At 36.3% G+C, this 16,234-nt stretch overlaps 1 protein-coding gene across 1 annotated transcript in view; it reads right to left on the bottom strand.

The window, feature by feature from the left end:
- Nucleotides 1–16,234, bottom strand: part of ANKFN1 (ankyrin repeat and fibronectin type III domain containing 1) — a gene marked incomplete at its 3' end in the record, with an annotated part of 56,792 nt that overhangs the window by 19,154 nt on the left and 21,404 nt on the right. Inside the window, exons 6-11 of the mRNA XM_082775029.1 lie at nucleotides 12,566–12,663; nucleotides 10,959–11,049; nucleotides 8,932–9,039; nucleotides 2,639–2,738; nucleotides 1,293–1,425; nucleotides 562–678 (exon numbers count right to left, since the gene is read on the bottom strand). Coding sequence (XP_082631155.1) covers nucleotides 562–678; nucleotides 1,293–1,425; nucleotides 2,639–2,738; nucleotides 8,932–9,039; nucleotides 10,959–11,049; nucleotides 12,566–12,663 — 647 coding nt within the window. The remainder of the gene's footprint in view (nucleotides 1–561; nucleotides 679–1,292; nucleotides 1,426–2,638; nucleotides 2,739–8,931; nucleotides 9,040–10,958; nucleotides 11,050–12,565; nucleotides 12,664–16,234) is intronic.

The following is a 16,234-nucleotide window of genomic DNA, read 5'->3' as shown; positions in this document are numbered from 1 at the left end:
GTCAAACAGTGTTGCTCTGGCCTAGAAGCTGTTCTTGAGTAGTTTGTAAGCCACAGATGAATCAAGAGTCATGTTCTGGCAACTTCAGCAGTCTACTTGTCCTTCCTTTTTTGGGGTCAGAATCTACCTGCTATTATAGGAGTCCATATAGCACAAAGGAGTGCTAAATCCTACTGAGAGTTTAAATGCTTCACAGATATATTAATAATTAATAGACTTTCTAAGAGGTTTCTGAGCAGTGAATTGAATTCACAGGTTACAATCCTGTGAACTCCCAATCTGCAAACCCACAGCGCTAGCTGGGGTTGTTATTTACTGGTTCATATCTGTTTCTTCCTCTGCCGCTATTGTTTCTTTCCTGTCCTTTTCCTACTATTACTTCTAATAGAACTGTGTCCAGCTGGCAAGACAGACTCAGTAGCTCACTTCACTGTAGATAATAACCCTGCTCCAAAGAATAGGCCAGTGCAGAGTGATGAACCAAAGGACAGCTGGCAGTACTTTCCCTTAGAGATCAGAAAGTCACTAAGTTAATAGCTGGAAATATGCAATGAAACCAACCTGTAGCTGTGCTGCTGCAGAAAGCATCTTTTGCCTGGCTTGAAGTGTTGTTGATGAGGACACGGATATAGACATATTCTGCCTCAGCCATCTGATGTCATCCCACATACAAGACAACTGCAAAAATATGTCTAGTTCAGTCAGTTTTTGTTCTCAGCATTTACAAAAACAGAAATGAAACTAAAAGCATTTTGGACTTAGAAAAATCAGTGGATATTGTTCATTTAGATTTCTTGTGGGTGGTAAGGAGTTGCCTAGATAAACGGGAAACAAACACAGAAGTCATTCTGTAAACATCATGCACCTATTTCAATTGCATTTTAGACTACTGTTTAAAATTGATTTACTGTTCTTCAGGAAATTAAAAATAGTGTGAAATTAGGAAATGTAAAAATAGGTATCTTGAAAGATGATATAACCCTAATACCAACTTCAAAACCTCTAGTTACTTTCTTTTTGAGTTCTCCCTCTAAATGTTCATAAAAGTTTTATGTTCCTAGTTTGCAATCACTGATATAGGATCGTGCATTTAAAAGTTAATTGTGCTACTGTGAGTGACCCAATCAGAATTTAACACATATAAGGGTATGTGAAAATTACATTTTGACATGAGTGAAAGGTAAAGCACTTAATCTATTAGCTTTTTAATGTGTTCAGAACGATCAGCTAAGGTTTATGCATGGCTAGCAACAAAACTGTAGAAACAATATACAAAATTAGGCTCCCATTACCTTTGTGAACCACAGGAAATCCTGCATAATTGAACTACTGTGAGAGTCATCAATTTCCACAATTGGGATTTGATCTTCATTGGTTACTAATAAATTGTCTTTGTAAAAAAATATAACAGATAAGTAGAGTCCCCTAAAGAAACAAAAGAAATATTGTCAAACAGCTTTCATGTCTATTGATACGCGTGCCAAATTTTAGCCAATTAATCATAGAGTTTAAGTTCTGAGGTGGCAAATCAAATCATCTGGTCTTTTGTGTTATATAGATCATGCAACTTCAACCAGTGAATTCTGAAAAATATTTGGGAAACTTATCACTTTAAATGATGCGTGACTACAAGAATTTAGGGAATTATGAATCTGTGCAAGCCAATGCCATCAATGCCATCAATTTTACTAAGAGTTTTGCCAGAGTAAACGGTACCCAGTGGGGGGGGGAGAGGAGGGGGCAAGATGTTATGCCCTCTGGAAATCAAAAATTTTACCAGAACTTTTTTTATCATTAATGGGCTTAGTTTTGCTCTCATTACTTTAGAGTAAATCTGAAGTAACTCAGTTGAAATCAGGAGGGTTATTATGGATTTACATTAGTGTAATTTAGTGTAATTTGGCCAGCATATCTGCAAAACTGTTTATAGAGATCATTCCTTTCAATATTTACTCTTGCAATTAGTTGCATACATTAAGTAGTTGCCTTAGGGGATTTAAAAACTCTGGAGAGCTCTTCTGAAAGAATCAAACTCTTATCAAAATACAAAGAAGAAAAAGCAAACTAAATACTCCTGGCAATGAAAAAAAGAAATAATCCAGTCTAAAAAAACCTTCATTTGCTAAAACTATCAAGGCAGAGGTTTGTTCAGGTCACACTGGGCTGCAAACCTAGCTAAAAATGTTACAGAATTCTCAATATGTTGCTTGTGGCCAGTGAGATATTAGTATCTATTAGAACATGTTATCTGAGCTCTGCATTTTATATTATGAATGAAATAAATTCCATGGTTTCCTTACTGAGCAGCAACAGATACAGTACTTTAACAATACCTCACTAGCTGCAGTGTTGTGTTTGCATACAATATTTCACTCTGGTAAGCTCAAATTCATTTCCAGCAGTAACAATCAAAGATTGCTAATGATTTCAGTAGCAATCATTAATCAATTTCACTATATTCCTATCAGATGCATGTCTCACACTTATATAATTTTATCAAGTTTATTTGGATTGATAGTTGTTTCACTGGGAGTAGAATGTACTTACATCCATTTTTAAGGTGTTGTTCACTATTACATAAAAGCAACAACTGCTAGATAAAACTCAGAATGTTTGGGAGATAAAATGAATGACAAACCGTTTCAGAGTCTTCACAAATTTGTTCGATGAATGAAACAGGTGCTTCAGGCTTCTGGAGACAGATTGCTTGCGACCAGCATTTTGTAATTTGGAATTTTCTGAAATGGAAAAAACAAAACAAACAAAAAAAAAACCAACAAACAAAACCAAACCCAGCTTTTACATTTCAGTTAATAACACATAAAGAACCTTTATCTCTAGAACCACAATACTAATACTAATCAGTTGGTGTCCTCTTTATTCCTTTCAACAGACAACACTTAGGAGCATACTCATATACAACTTTTTTTTTTTTTTTCTTGTAGTTTCATTCTCTTAACAATATTGCACATCAAGCAATGTCCTTATTTGCAGCAAATTCAGACTTGGTAAAATTGTTGTTTTGTTCCTAGGACAAATATAGCTTAAACCAGTATCACATACTCTTAGTGTTCAGGATGGATATGAATTTTACAAGTGGTCTCAAAAACACAAGAGAATCAAACCATCAGCCAGCATTTTAGGATAATGTAATTCCTCAACATATGTCCATGAGACCTGCTTTGTGTCTGCAAGGATCTCTGGATCAGCTCTCACAAGCGAAGAACAGACTCAAAATATAAATATTTGTCCAATATTCTTAAAAAAAAAAAAAAAAAAAAAAAAAAAAAGTGTTTTGTTTATATATTACATAATTTCTTATTTTCATGAATTTCACTTAATATATTTCCTTCTCTGATATATATGGCTGGAGTTTTCTTTTAAGTCAAAGAAAAATCTTCCAGTGAAACTGAAACTCTTAAGCTCTGTAAAACAGCTGTGACCACCTGTATACCTGTAAGTGGTTTTTAGAAGGTATGCCAATAGATGGCAGTCAGCTACATGCACTGTAAAATAATATTAGTATTGTCAGAAGTAGTTGTATACATATAGCTTGTAAAAGGAATGGGTGCCTAAAACTTTTTTTTTTTTTTTTTTTTTTAATTTTTAATTTTTAAAAATCTTTACGTATTTACTGTGATCTGAAAAGAAAGACAGAAAGAAAAATCTAACTGTGAAATTACATCTCAGTCTTCCAATATCTGACTGATTTATCTTTATTTGGAGGAAGTACAGATACCCATCCAGACTGAATCACCAAACATTTCGAGGGACAACCCTCTCCAGTAGGGGAAAATATAACTCATGAAAGATCTTACAAGAAAACTATTTGTTGAAAGCTGATAATCAGTCTGCTTAGGTGTATTCAGAGTAACATATTTCCCACATACCTCTAGTGCGAAATAGGAGGTGTCTATCTGTGTCTCCCTAGCAAGTTCTAATTTGAACGTTTAAAGAACATCTAAATTTGCTCTTGTCAAAACCCCATCTGTGGAAGCACTCAACATATTTTTAAGTGATGAATAAATTTGCACCGTAATTTGCACATTGAAAACCACAAAAAGAAGACACATTGTTAGCATAATTACCGCTCTGCTGAACAGCAAGTACAAAGAGAGCAAGGTTCTATTGGGGTGAAATAATACAATTCTGATGTATGAGACTTATTAGATCATCAAATCCATTGTCTTTCCACTGCAAACTTGGTCTCCATGGCATATTCTCCAATGCAATGTTCATTTTAGTTTAAATAGACTCATTCTAATCTATGGCTGCTCCTTTGATGCAACTGATCTTTGTTTTCTTTGTCTTTTTGAAAAAATAATTTGTTTTTCTATCCATATCTCCTCAGATCATTTTTATTTTACTCTGAGCTGTCTTCAATATATCACAGTAATGTAAACCAAATGCTATATGAAAACTCTTGTCTTACTGTTTCCTTCTTCCAAGGTTAAGACCAATTTAGGAATATAAATTTCATCCTAATTATGCAATTTTCTCCTATATTAGCAATGGATGGAACAGAAGAGGAAATTGCTAAGAGCAAAGCAACATAATTCTGTATTAAACACCTAGAGACTGCAGCATTACAGTAAGAGGGCACATTACCAGTGAAATATATGTTATTGGGCTATTCAGTGGTTTGGGTTTGGTCCACAGCTTCTTTGAAGCCAACAGCAAAAGACATAATGCAAAACTAGATGGAGACTGTAAATTCTTCTACTTGCTGTTTGCTTTTATTTTACAGTACAGTATGTCTAGGAGCCAAAAAACATGGAGCCGAGATTAGAGGATACTTTGGATCTATAGGAAATGAAACTTTAACAGTCTGTTATTTAATTAACTAATAAATAACAGAGTAACCTTTCTACAGCAGCACCAGTAAAAACAAAATAAGTCAATACTAATAAATGATAAGGTAGAGCTGTGAGCTCTTTTAATAGTTCAGAAGCAAACATATATTGGCCAAGATTAGAGAAGTTCCAGTGAATATATTTAGATCAGAAGCTTTCACACTGGACAATTAACTATATTTAGCAGTTTTTCTCTTGGGTAAGATTTATAAGTGTTTCTTTGCAGTTCACTTAAATACAACAGATACTTAGAAGCAACCTAAGTTGACTGTGGAGGAATAAGAACAAAGTTGCATGCTCAGCCTGCTAGCATGCATCTGCTCTAGAGGAATGTCTGTTATGCCGTGCCATTTCTCCGAGAAGGAAGATCATCTGGAATTCTTTGTCCTATCTCTAGACAAACGGGTGCCTCTCCTCAAGTGGGGCAGATGTGAAGTAAATGGAATTACCTCAGTGCAAAATTATCTGGGAAGAAACCTTAGCCCCACAGATCAGACAGTCTGTGGAACAGCTAAAGATCATTAACGGTAACACTGAATAATGAAGCAAATTAGCACAAGAGGAGCTAGATCCCACTGTAATCCTAGTAGAGGGCACACAATGGGATTTAGAGTTTTTACTAACAGTGCAAGTTTATGAAAACACATGCAATAACTGGAAACTTCCAGGAAAAAAAAAATACTCAATTTAAAGCTACATTATTTTAGCGGTGCAGACAACTGACATTGGGATAATATGCACAGAGGCATAATTCCATGCAGAAGTTAAAGGCATACATAGCAGACAGACACCTCGATAACTTAAGATCATCATATATTCCATGTTACCTCACCTCAAAAAGGAATGTCTTTCAAAGAAAATTCTGTATCTCATGAACAAGCTATAGGCATGATAGTCATATTACTGAGTGGTGTATTTTGGAGTCATGCTCATAAAGTCATGCTCAACAGCTGAAATTTTAACTTTTTAAATTGTCTATCTGACCTTTTTAGTCCATGGCCAGGTTCTTCAGACTCTTTTTGTATATTCTCATAAAAAAACAAAAAAAAAACAAAAAAAAAAACAAAAAACACTTTTAAAATGTGTCATGGAATCAGAGATCCTTCCTTTTGTTAAATGCAATGAAAATAGGCTCTCTGATTGTGAATCAAGTTATGATTAGAAAAAATTTATTTCACTTCTGACTTCTCTAGTAAATACATTTCAACCAAATTACAGAAAAAAAAATATCTGGTAAGCATTTTACTGAAGAGTTGGGTTCTTTTCTTAATGAAGCATCACACAATTGCTTAATCCACTCAGAACTGTTTAGAAAGAATGATCTACAAGCAAAAAATACTTAAAAAATACATTTGAAGTGTTGCCAGGACATACAATTGTAGTAATTCAGTTATGATAGTCTGTAGCATGGTATTATGAAGACAAATGGATGACTGTTGTTTGTAATCATCAGGGTTTTCCAGAAGATTAAACATATGAAAGCAAAGCTTCCTAAGTAATTCCCTAGGAGATTTCATCATATCACAGAGCAGGTTCAAAAGCAACAGCTGATCTAATTCCAAAAGCTCTTAAACTCACTGTACATTCCAATGTATTCTTCCTGGTATTTTTGTAAGCTTGTTTTCTTTAGTCCCTGAAATGCAAAGCATAGGGGAAAATGCAGGCTTCAGTGCAAAGTCTGAATGAACAGACCTTAGCAAGAGATGTGTGGAATCTGAGTGATTTAACCCTCCCAGATCACACTGGAGCACTAACACACAACCTTTTTCATGTAGCTCTTGCATTATGTGGCTTTTACCTATGTTATCCAAATAATCTTAGACCTTCTAGATGGACTATCCTCTCCACTTTTTTCACCTTTGCACTCCTCCTCCACTCTTGTTCAGCCAGCCTGAGCACCATGCATGTGATATCCTGCTGAGGAATCACTTAATGGAAAGCCAAGGTGCCAAGGTTTCAGTTTTGAATCTGTCTCTGTCTTCACTTAGCTTTAATTCACTGCAAATCAGTGGCGGTAAGCAGATTCAAGCAATTTCAAGCTATTTATTGACATATCTAAAACAAATGAGGAAAACAGAGGTTACAATATGCACTTTCTCAGAAGAGTGTGGTAAAGAGAAACATGGTAAAAACTGATTAAATGTATAAAAAGCATATCCATGCTGATTTCTGTCCATGACAGTTGACACAGGCCTCTGTATTATATTAAATGAAAAACTTTATGGGAGCTTTTCAGTCACACACAATAGCTTATCTCAGATCCTTGATCAGATTTCTCAGATTTCACTAAGACTGACAAATAATGGAATCAAATTTCAGAGTCAAAGTGATGTCATAACTGTCATAACTCTTACTTTTTCTGCCTTTTTTTTTATGTCTTTATTCTTTTGCAAATTACTGATATACAACAGATTGACATTAGTTGTATATTTAAGGTAAGTTCGAAAGGCTCTCCTATTATGTTACAAACCTGATTTATCCAAAATATACTACTGTATAATGTTAACATTACAAGCAATTATGAGATTTTTATTTTGTTGGAGGTAAGGGTGTTACTCAAGCTGACTCCATAGTGTAGTACTACCATATGTAATTTCCCACATCCTCTTTCTGACATGCAAGAAAATGTTCTGAGCTAAACAGATTTTCTATATTGTTGTTATTTATTATTTAAGGAAAAGGAGTTAGGAAATCAGTAACAGAATTGTCTGTGCTTTGCTTTGAGACTGGAGTTAATTTCTGGAGCAGTGGTATTTTATAAGAACCAGGCACTGGTGTCAAATTCTTAAAAGAAGGGATTTTCTGCATGTTGTTTATAACTGCTTCTTTTCTGGGCTGGAATGTCAGTAAAACAATTTATACTAAGAATATTCTCAGATGTTCCATCACTTATTCTCTGTTGACTAGGAAGGTGGCCTGAAAGACCTGAGATATGTACTAACTTCAGAAGGGAAAAACTGTACCATGGAAAGATTTCTTTAATAGCATGAAAAAGCTATGTAAGAGATAGAATACATCACTTTATTTTCACTACCAAGGCCACCTGCAAGTGATAATGCTTGCATGGATTTTAATTAGAGAAACAACATTTTCTTGCAATATCTCCTTTCCCTTTCCAAGCAACATAGCTGAATAGTTTAAGTTTCTATGGTTACAATGGGTTGTGGCAGACTGTGGATTGTCATGATTGTGGCATATTTGCACATAAAGAACAAAGGCCGCATCTTTCCAATTCAGCCACATGATTTTAGCCTTAAGTATTTCTGTGATTTTAAATCAATTGATGCAGCTTGAAATAACAGTCATACTACGTGGAGAAAAATGAAAACTTCATGGTAGTTCAAGTTTTCTGTTTAAAATAAGTTCCTTTGCAATGAAGGATTATTCCAGTTAGAAGTTTATTTTAAGAAAATAAATAGCACTTTTCAACAACCCATATAGAACAGGAGTTTTTATATATTCTTTAAAAAGAATGCCAAGCTGTTGCCTTGGCTCTTGAACTATTAAAGGCACAGTCTGTTTCTCATGAATGAAGAGCAAAGAGCTGGCTGAGATTCGAGCTCTCTCCCAGTTTTGATCCATTCTATTTGAAAATGTAGCAATCTTATCTTCCCACTGCATTGTGCAACTATTTTTCATTATAGATTGGCATCACATCCAGTAGAGTACTTAGTGTCTTCCATTTGGAGGCAGCCAAGTCCCTCTTTTGATCCAAACCAGTTGTTAAATGTCTAAAGTATTTCTTTATATGAAAAAAAAAAAAAGATCCTTGAAGCATTTTAGCAGAATCCGGTGTAAAACTGATTTGTAGGAATAAGCAAATCAATAGGTGCATAGGGTACAGAGGGAGAAAGGGTGTGTCTCTGCTTGTGCACATTCTAGTTTTCAGATGTTTTCATCCAACTAATTTCAAGGGTTAAGAGCAAGATAGTATGCTAAAGTGATTCCAGATGGGCCAATATTAATATCTTTCTTTTCCTGATGAATGAGAAGGTATGACCTAGTTAGAGAACTGCTAAAATTACAGGCGCCACGGAGGCTTCAGCTGGTGCCCTACCACATAGATATTTATCCTTACCTCTGCAATTATAATGCTGATGAGCTGCTCGAACCTGCTGAAGGAGACGTTCCAGGGCCTCAGTGTGTCCCCTGTGCCGAGGTTCTCTTCCACTGCAGTCTTTCCAGTCTATTGAACAAAGGAAATAAACAGAAATGAAACACAAAGGAGCAGGAGAAGGTTTTAAAATATTTTCTTGCCTCTGATATTTCTGGGCTTTATGGGATTCTTACATCTGGGCATACAGGAGAAAATGACAGTTGTTTTTAAGTCTGCTGTTGTTACTTATACAATAAGCTTCCTTTGCCTTGTTCCAGCTAGGTAATTAATCATAATGATTATTAACAAAGAGCTCACAATCAGCTCCCAGTAGCTCCTGTAGTGACTGACTAGACAATAGCTATTTCTCTTTAGTACATAAATGGCCTCTGCTGCTTTAGTGTCAGAGCTGCTCTCAGCCTGTACCATCCCGACCCTCTCAGTACCTCCCTAAAATCATACTACTGCTCATTCTGCATTTTGTTGAGGCACCAGGATGCTAAATGGCTCTCCTGCAGTTATAGAGGGAACTTCTTGCAAAGCAGAGGTTGAACATCTTCCTACATCCTGAGTTAGCTCCGTAGCCACAGAAACTCACTCCGAGCAAAAGAATTTCTGAAAATCTACACCCAGCAAAGAGACCTGAATGAACAGTTCCTGCCCTGGAGTCCACAGTCTGCTCAGCACTGCACTCAAGAGGCCAGAAGCTGCGGTTTCTGTCCCGCATCCCCTGAACCTACAAAAGTGTTTTGCTGTTATTTTGCTGCTAGCCATAATCTGTCTAGCTTTTAAAAAGTAGACAATCCATTCACAAACTGGAGGATGAAACTGTGTCTATCAGAGAAGAGCTTTTTTATTCCAGATTTGACTATTTTTATACTTTAATTGTAATAAATAATATTACACTACAGTTTCCTGACTCACAATAATGGTGGATCAAGGTATTAAGAAATTTGTCTCCAAGGGAGTTATCCGCATAACCAAGAGTAGAATTTTCTCCCACAATTGTAGCACATTTTTGTTTGCAAACAGAATATTTCTTTAGCATAGTTTTGTCTTTATTCTGAGGTAAACAAGAGCAAAATTGCAGTGAAATGGGACAATGGTACTGCAAGAGCCTTGTTTATCCAACCCTCTCCATTACCACCATTGAGACCAGGTACAGCTTGCTTTATTTTCTCACATTAGCATGCTAGGTTATTAAATTGTTACATTAGCCTAATAAAAACAAGTGCTAATGCAATAAAATGAAAACTCCAACTTTACTGCACTAATCAATACAAGGGAAACTATAATATGCTGAGCCATTTCAGCAACGAACACTAAGCCTGGAAAAGTGACTAACAATAGAATGTGATTATAGCAGATTAAAAACTACAAATGAAAATTTATAGCCCTAATGGAATCTGAAAATACCTGCCATAAGTTTGAAAAAGAAAAAAGGCTTTTGGGTGTCTGGAACATTTTTTGTTTATGGGCTAGATTCTACCAAAACATGTATCCATACTAGAGTATTTTACATACTGCATGCATCCCACAGCTCCACCAACTTCAGAACTGAAATCTATAACAATGGTTCAATGGATAGGATGGATAGGACAAAATATGATATGTGCAAGTATTTTGGTTCTACCAGTTGGAATTCAAGTTTTGATTCCTTTATGTGCTTACAAAAGAAGTTCCATGAAACCGAACTCTCTAGAAAAAAGAAATGAAAGTCAAAAGATTGTTTTTTTTTTTTTTTTTTTTTTTTTGGTAATGTTAGTGACTAGAGGACAACATTCTGTTGAAGGACTTGAGAAGAATAAAAGATAAGAAAAATGAGTTAACATATGATATTGGGGGGTAGTGAAAGGAGTTCAATTGTATTTATTTACTTATTTCACTTCTCAACGACATGCTAACTAAATCATGAATTCCAGCATTTTTTTTTTCTTGTCTTTGAAGAGCCAGAAATTCTGACAGCAACATGAATAATCAAACTGGGAGTGCAAACAAGCTCAACCTACTTGAAGGAGAAGCATATGCAGGAGTAGATTTGCGTGGAGGTCCCCATCCTTTCATGTTGTATGCTGAAACATGAACGTAATACCTCTGACCCTGAAAATGGAAACAACTGGAGTCAAAACTTACATTTGACTCAAAACCTTGGCTGTTATAACTAGAGAGCAGTCCCTCCCCAAGTTCCTTTGAAAATCTCTTAGGGGTGTCAATTAATGAACCATGACAGACGGAAGAATAGCACAAAGATTTCAGGGCAGGTGATTTGCAGAGGGTTAACAGAACACATTGATTCCAATTGAGAAACTGTAATTTCTTCTACCACAGCAGAGTCCTGGGAACAATTACTTCAAGAGTAAGGAAGTCCCATTTCTCCTTCTTGCTACAAGCACAGCAGCTGAAGAAGCTTCATCTGGCTGCCACTGAAATCAGTCAGACCTTTATCACTTATCTTGACGTGTAAACCTAGGCCAAAGGAAAGTGCTTCTGAAAGTTTAGTTTTCATTTACAAATGTTATATATTCCGGAGATTATAGACAAACACATCGTAAGCACTGTTCTTAAGCATGTCTAAGAAATTGACTGTGCAAGTTTGCTTGATTTTTAACTTAAGAAATTACTTTGTTTTGTTGCTGGAAAATGAAAAGCAGAGAAAATGCATATTGTGGCTCAGCTCCCTAGCAAACAGCTTGACAAATCAAAGATTTCTCCAGAGAAAAGGCTAGGAAAAAAAAAAAAATATATATATATATATATATATATATATATATATATTATTCTATTACATAAAATTGGGGTTTTATACTGTGTCCATTTCTTAGCCTTTAATATTAATTCTCCCATTTTGAGACCCTATGTATTAGGGCCCTGGCCAATGGCTTTTGAAACATGCCTCCCCCTACTATAACTTTGTAGGTCTGATTCAGTGTGCAGTGAGTTCAGTGGAAAGACTGAAGTTCAGTGGATGCTGGCTTGGGCTGCTGTTGATGTTTCCAGTGGAAATAGTTGTGTGTATTTTGAGCAAGCTTCATTTTCATCAGGTATTTTGTGAAATCAAATTTGCTTGCACAAATGGTCCTGAACAGGCGATAGAAAGAAGGTGTTCAGGCACATGGTTTGAACTATTCTGGTTGAGAATACATGTGAATATTCATGAATTTTCTCTATTGTTGACCCAGTTCTTATCAGCGTAAAATAAGTATACAAAAATAAATAACAAAAATGAAAATGACTGCCATCAAATGTGCTCCTGAAAGAAGTAGAAGAGAAAGAAGTTATTTTAGTTGTCTGTCATTAGAGTCAGGACTAGATCTTTCACGAGCCTTTGATCTGCACTAAGATTATCCTGTGATCCAGAAAACAGCAGCTTTCATTCCAATCCTTTTGGCTCTACTCTAAGCATGACAACTTATAAACCAGTTCATGCTGTCTGTCTATTCCTTTGTGAATTTCAGATTATGGATACCAGACATATTATGCTTAATGACTGGAACTTGCTGTTAGAAGAAAGGCACTCTGCAGTTGTTACAACAGGCATGGATGCAAATTATCAGTGCCTTTTTATCATTGGGGCAGCAGGGGGCATCAAGATCTAAATGAATCATTTGGCACTTACTGTTTTGAGACCTGTGATGGAGCACCTCAAAGACTGAAGATTATCCATAATTATTTCACCAACCAAGGGAGAAAAGTCTTCTGAACAGCTCCATTCCACTAGGAAACAAGTAGTGGGAACAAATTGAATCAGATTACAGTCCAAGAAAAGAAATCAAAGTACTTTAATAACTTCACAGGTTAACTTTTCTTCTAGCAGTTTACCATTCCACGTGGATACTAAAAGTCCTATTTAGCAATAATGTTTAGGAAAACTTTATACAATAATTAAATTATAACTGTGTGTATGAGAAAGAAAAGCAAAATATTGCTCAAAAGCTTTTTAGGAAAGAATGCTTAAAAATACACTGCAATACAAATTACATTCAGTCAACATTTGCTCTCTGTTAAACAATTTCCTTTTAAAGAAAGGGAAGCAGTGGAAAAGAGTAGGTAGAGGATTTGGACCTGCTAATTCCATTAGACAGTTTATATATCAAAACCAACAAAAAGCACAGTTTTGCAATAATATTTGCATAGATAAGCATAGGCTGAGAGTCCTTTGGGTTCCACAGGACCACAAAACCGTAATCACCTAGCCTTGGCTGCTCTGTGTAGAAATAACCAATTGGATAGATTCAACACTGACTATTCTCCTTGTTGATTTCAGTTGGCTTTGGCTCTCTTGTCCAAGCCTGGTCCTGCAATGGTCACTGAAATTAGAGTTCTGAAAGGATCTATGCCTTGTCTTGTCCACTTTTGAAGTGCACTAAGTGGCTCTGGGCTGGCAGATCCCTCCCAAACTGTTGTGCAGCATGAATTACAAAGAACACCTTCACCAAAGTGCTTCCATCAACTTGTACAGACCACAGTTGTTGCCCAGTTTCTACTTACAGGGTCTGTAATGACCATCCTTCTGTCAGTATTCTTCCTCATTCCTTGCAAAAATTAATGTGACTGTAAAATAGTATCAAACAGACCATGAAAAGCTACCACAAGTTTGTTTTTTTTTTTAAATACATGCAAGTGGGGAACTGATTGCTGCAGATAAGAAAACAATCTCTCCTTCTTAAATTATATTTTTGTAATGACAGCTACCAGGATTAGAGTTAAAGTTAATCACCAAGTCATACCTCTGTGCTTTAATAACTTGTACCTTCAGACTCAAACTTTCAGGCAAACCTATCAAAAACATAGTGAAATTCATCTCTTAATAATTCTACTGTAGATGGGGAAATCCCTGCGACTTTGTGAATGAGCAACCCATCATGAAGGCATTGCTAAATCTTTGCCTCCTTTCCAAGAGAGTGTTGGGAGAGACTGCTCTGGTAGTAAACAAAAAGTATCAGCTATCTGTGTAGCTCTGAAGTACTTGGGACTTTAAGAAAGAACAAAAGGCTGGGTGCTTCAGCAATGTAGAAGTTCATTATAAAAATATGCAAGTATAAAAACCTGAAGATGAAGAGGGTCCTTTATAAGAGCCTAGGAACAAGAGCTGGTCTTGTAGAGTGTACCAACTGTGCTGTAAAGGACCTGAGAGCTGTTGGGTGAATTAAGGATGGAGCATGTTCCAGTCCTGTTCTGAACACCCCAAAGGCCTGCTTTGTCATGAACGCTGAATGTCTTCGCTGTTGCGGCTTTCCATCTGACACTTCACGTTATGTCAGAGCAGGGGTTTTTTGTGTGTTTAATATATTGGTGACTATGTGTTTTAATGAAGGTGCCCTGTATTCCAGAGCTAGCAAATGCACGATGTGTTGCTGCGGTAGCCAAGATAAGTAGTAATTTTTAAATAAACAGCAGTATAAACAGTTACATAAAACTCATGTAAATTGCTGGCACATAATTTTAGACTGGCTTAAGTTATGCAACCTACTTGTGGCCAAGTGTTTTTTTTTTTTTTTTTTTTTTTTTTTTAATACTCAATTCATGCACTTTAAAATAAAGGGACGAGTTTGTTTTCACCTGTTTCTTTCCCAGTCACTATATTTCTGTTATATTGAATATGCCTTAAATGGCTTATCAGACAGACAAGAGACAAAGTGGTGGTATAAAATACCTCCTGACGCTTTTGCAGATTCATTCAGGAAAGCACCTTCTCCTGAGTAAAGTAAATAGCCCAAGCCACAGCAGAATTTGTCACTTCTCTTGGCATTTGTTTTTGCTTGCACTTAAATTATTCACTGAATTGCTGAATAGATTAATTAGACCGAGGGACATAACTTATGTTGCTAAGTTGATGGGGTTTACTGAATAGTGTACTGAGTCGGATTCTGGATTTTATTCTTGCATTTGCTACTGACTTGCTGTGTGACTTTGGGCAAAGCACTGTGCCACTATGACTTAACCCAGACTCTTATGCAGCAAGGATTCTCTCTCCTTCCTTTCCTCCCTGTATCCAGAGCCGAGGATGAAGGACTCTGTGATCTTAGCTTGTGTTCCCAAGGGTCTCTGAACAAATAATTGCATTGTTCAATAGCTTCCTTTGAAATGTAAAACTGAAAGAGAGCCCTAATGCTAGAAATCCCTTCACATCATCTTTTTCTGTCTGCTGATCTTTATGAAATAATTATAACAATTTACACTCATAATGTCTTACCAATTTAAAGCAACAAGGCAGCTAGGAGGAATCAGTGTGTTGGTGTACACAGCATCACCAGCTCAGATGGAGAAAAACATTCTTGATTTTTTTATGTTTGCAGTTTTTGGTCGGCTCCTCCGAACTGCCTTGACCTGCCCTTCCAGACTAAATCAGAAATGGATACCAATTTTTGCAGATTTGAGTTCAGGCTCTCTCTGTGCCTCTCAGAATTTGGAAATTCTGCAAAGAATGATAGCAGGGAGACAGGTTATACCAGCTGTACAGAGTATTCACAGAGATCCCAGCATAATGCTTCCACGAGGAAAAACAAACAAACAAAGATTTGGCACTGAGGAGTTTTGATGTATTTCCCTGTATCTCCTGTATCTCTTTCTCTCTCTCATTCTCTCTCTCTTTTTTCTTTTTTTTTTTTTTTATACTCAATTCATGCACTTTAGAATAAAGAGGCAATATGGCCTTCCAATGTGGCCAATGGTCAAAAAGCTACAACACAACTTAGCATTATAATAACAGCCAAGATTTGTGTCTCGGCCCTGGTATGGCCAACATCGCCCAGTCTGGCTGTGAAAAGAAAAGTGGGAGAAAATACATGCTAGAACTGTGAAAGGGGACTGGAGAATAAATAGGGTTCTTATGCAAAGACTTCACGCCCTAGGAAGGTATAGCAGCCTTGGCTCCGATTCTGCAAATTTCCACTCCCAGTGGGTACATTTCACTCATGTAATCTGTGCAACCAAAGCCAGCATGGGAGCTTATGAAAGTAAGGACAACTCATTTGTGTGAAGCAGGCATGGGTTAGGTTCAGCTTCTTCCCAAAACATAATACATTAAAATCTAATTAATAGTGAGTAGTTGGGCAAATGCAAACAAATAAGTCATCTATCAAAATGTACGAGACAAACTGGAACACTGCATAGCACTGTTAACAAAGAAAGTAAACACGCAAACCCTAATTCAATTAATCTGCTTAATGGGATTCCACTGCTTTTCCTCTGGTTCTCCTGTAATATATTTTTAAAGAGGGACATTGCTGAATAGATGTTAATTACTCATATTTAAGGCTTTTATTCCTTTATAAACTAATCCCTA

Source organism: Aythya marila, assembly GCF_965140915.1.
Source record: "Aythya marila genome assembly, chromosome: 18".
Classification (NCBI taxonomy): domain Eukaryota; kingdom Metazoa; phylum Chordata; class Aves; order Anseriformes; family Anatidae; genus Aythya; species Aythya marila.
This window is presented reverse-complemented; position numbering and strand designations above follow the sequence as displayed.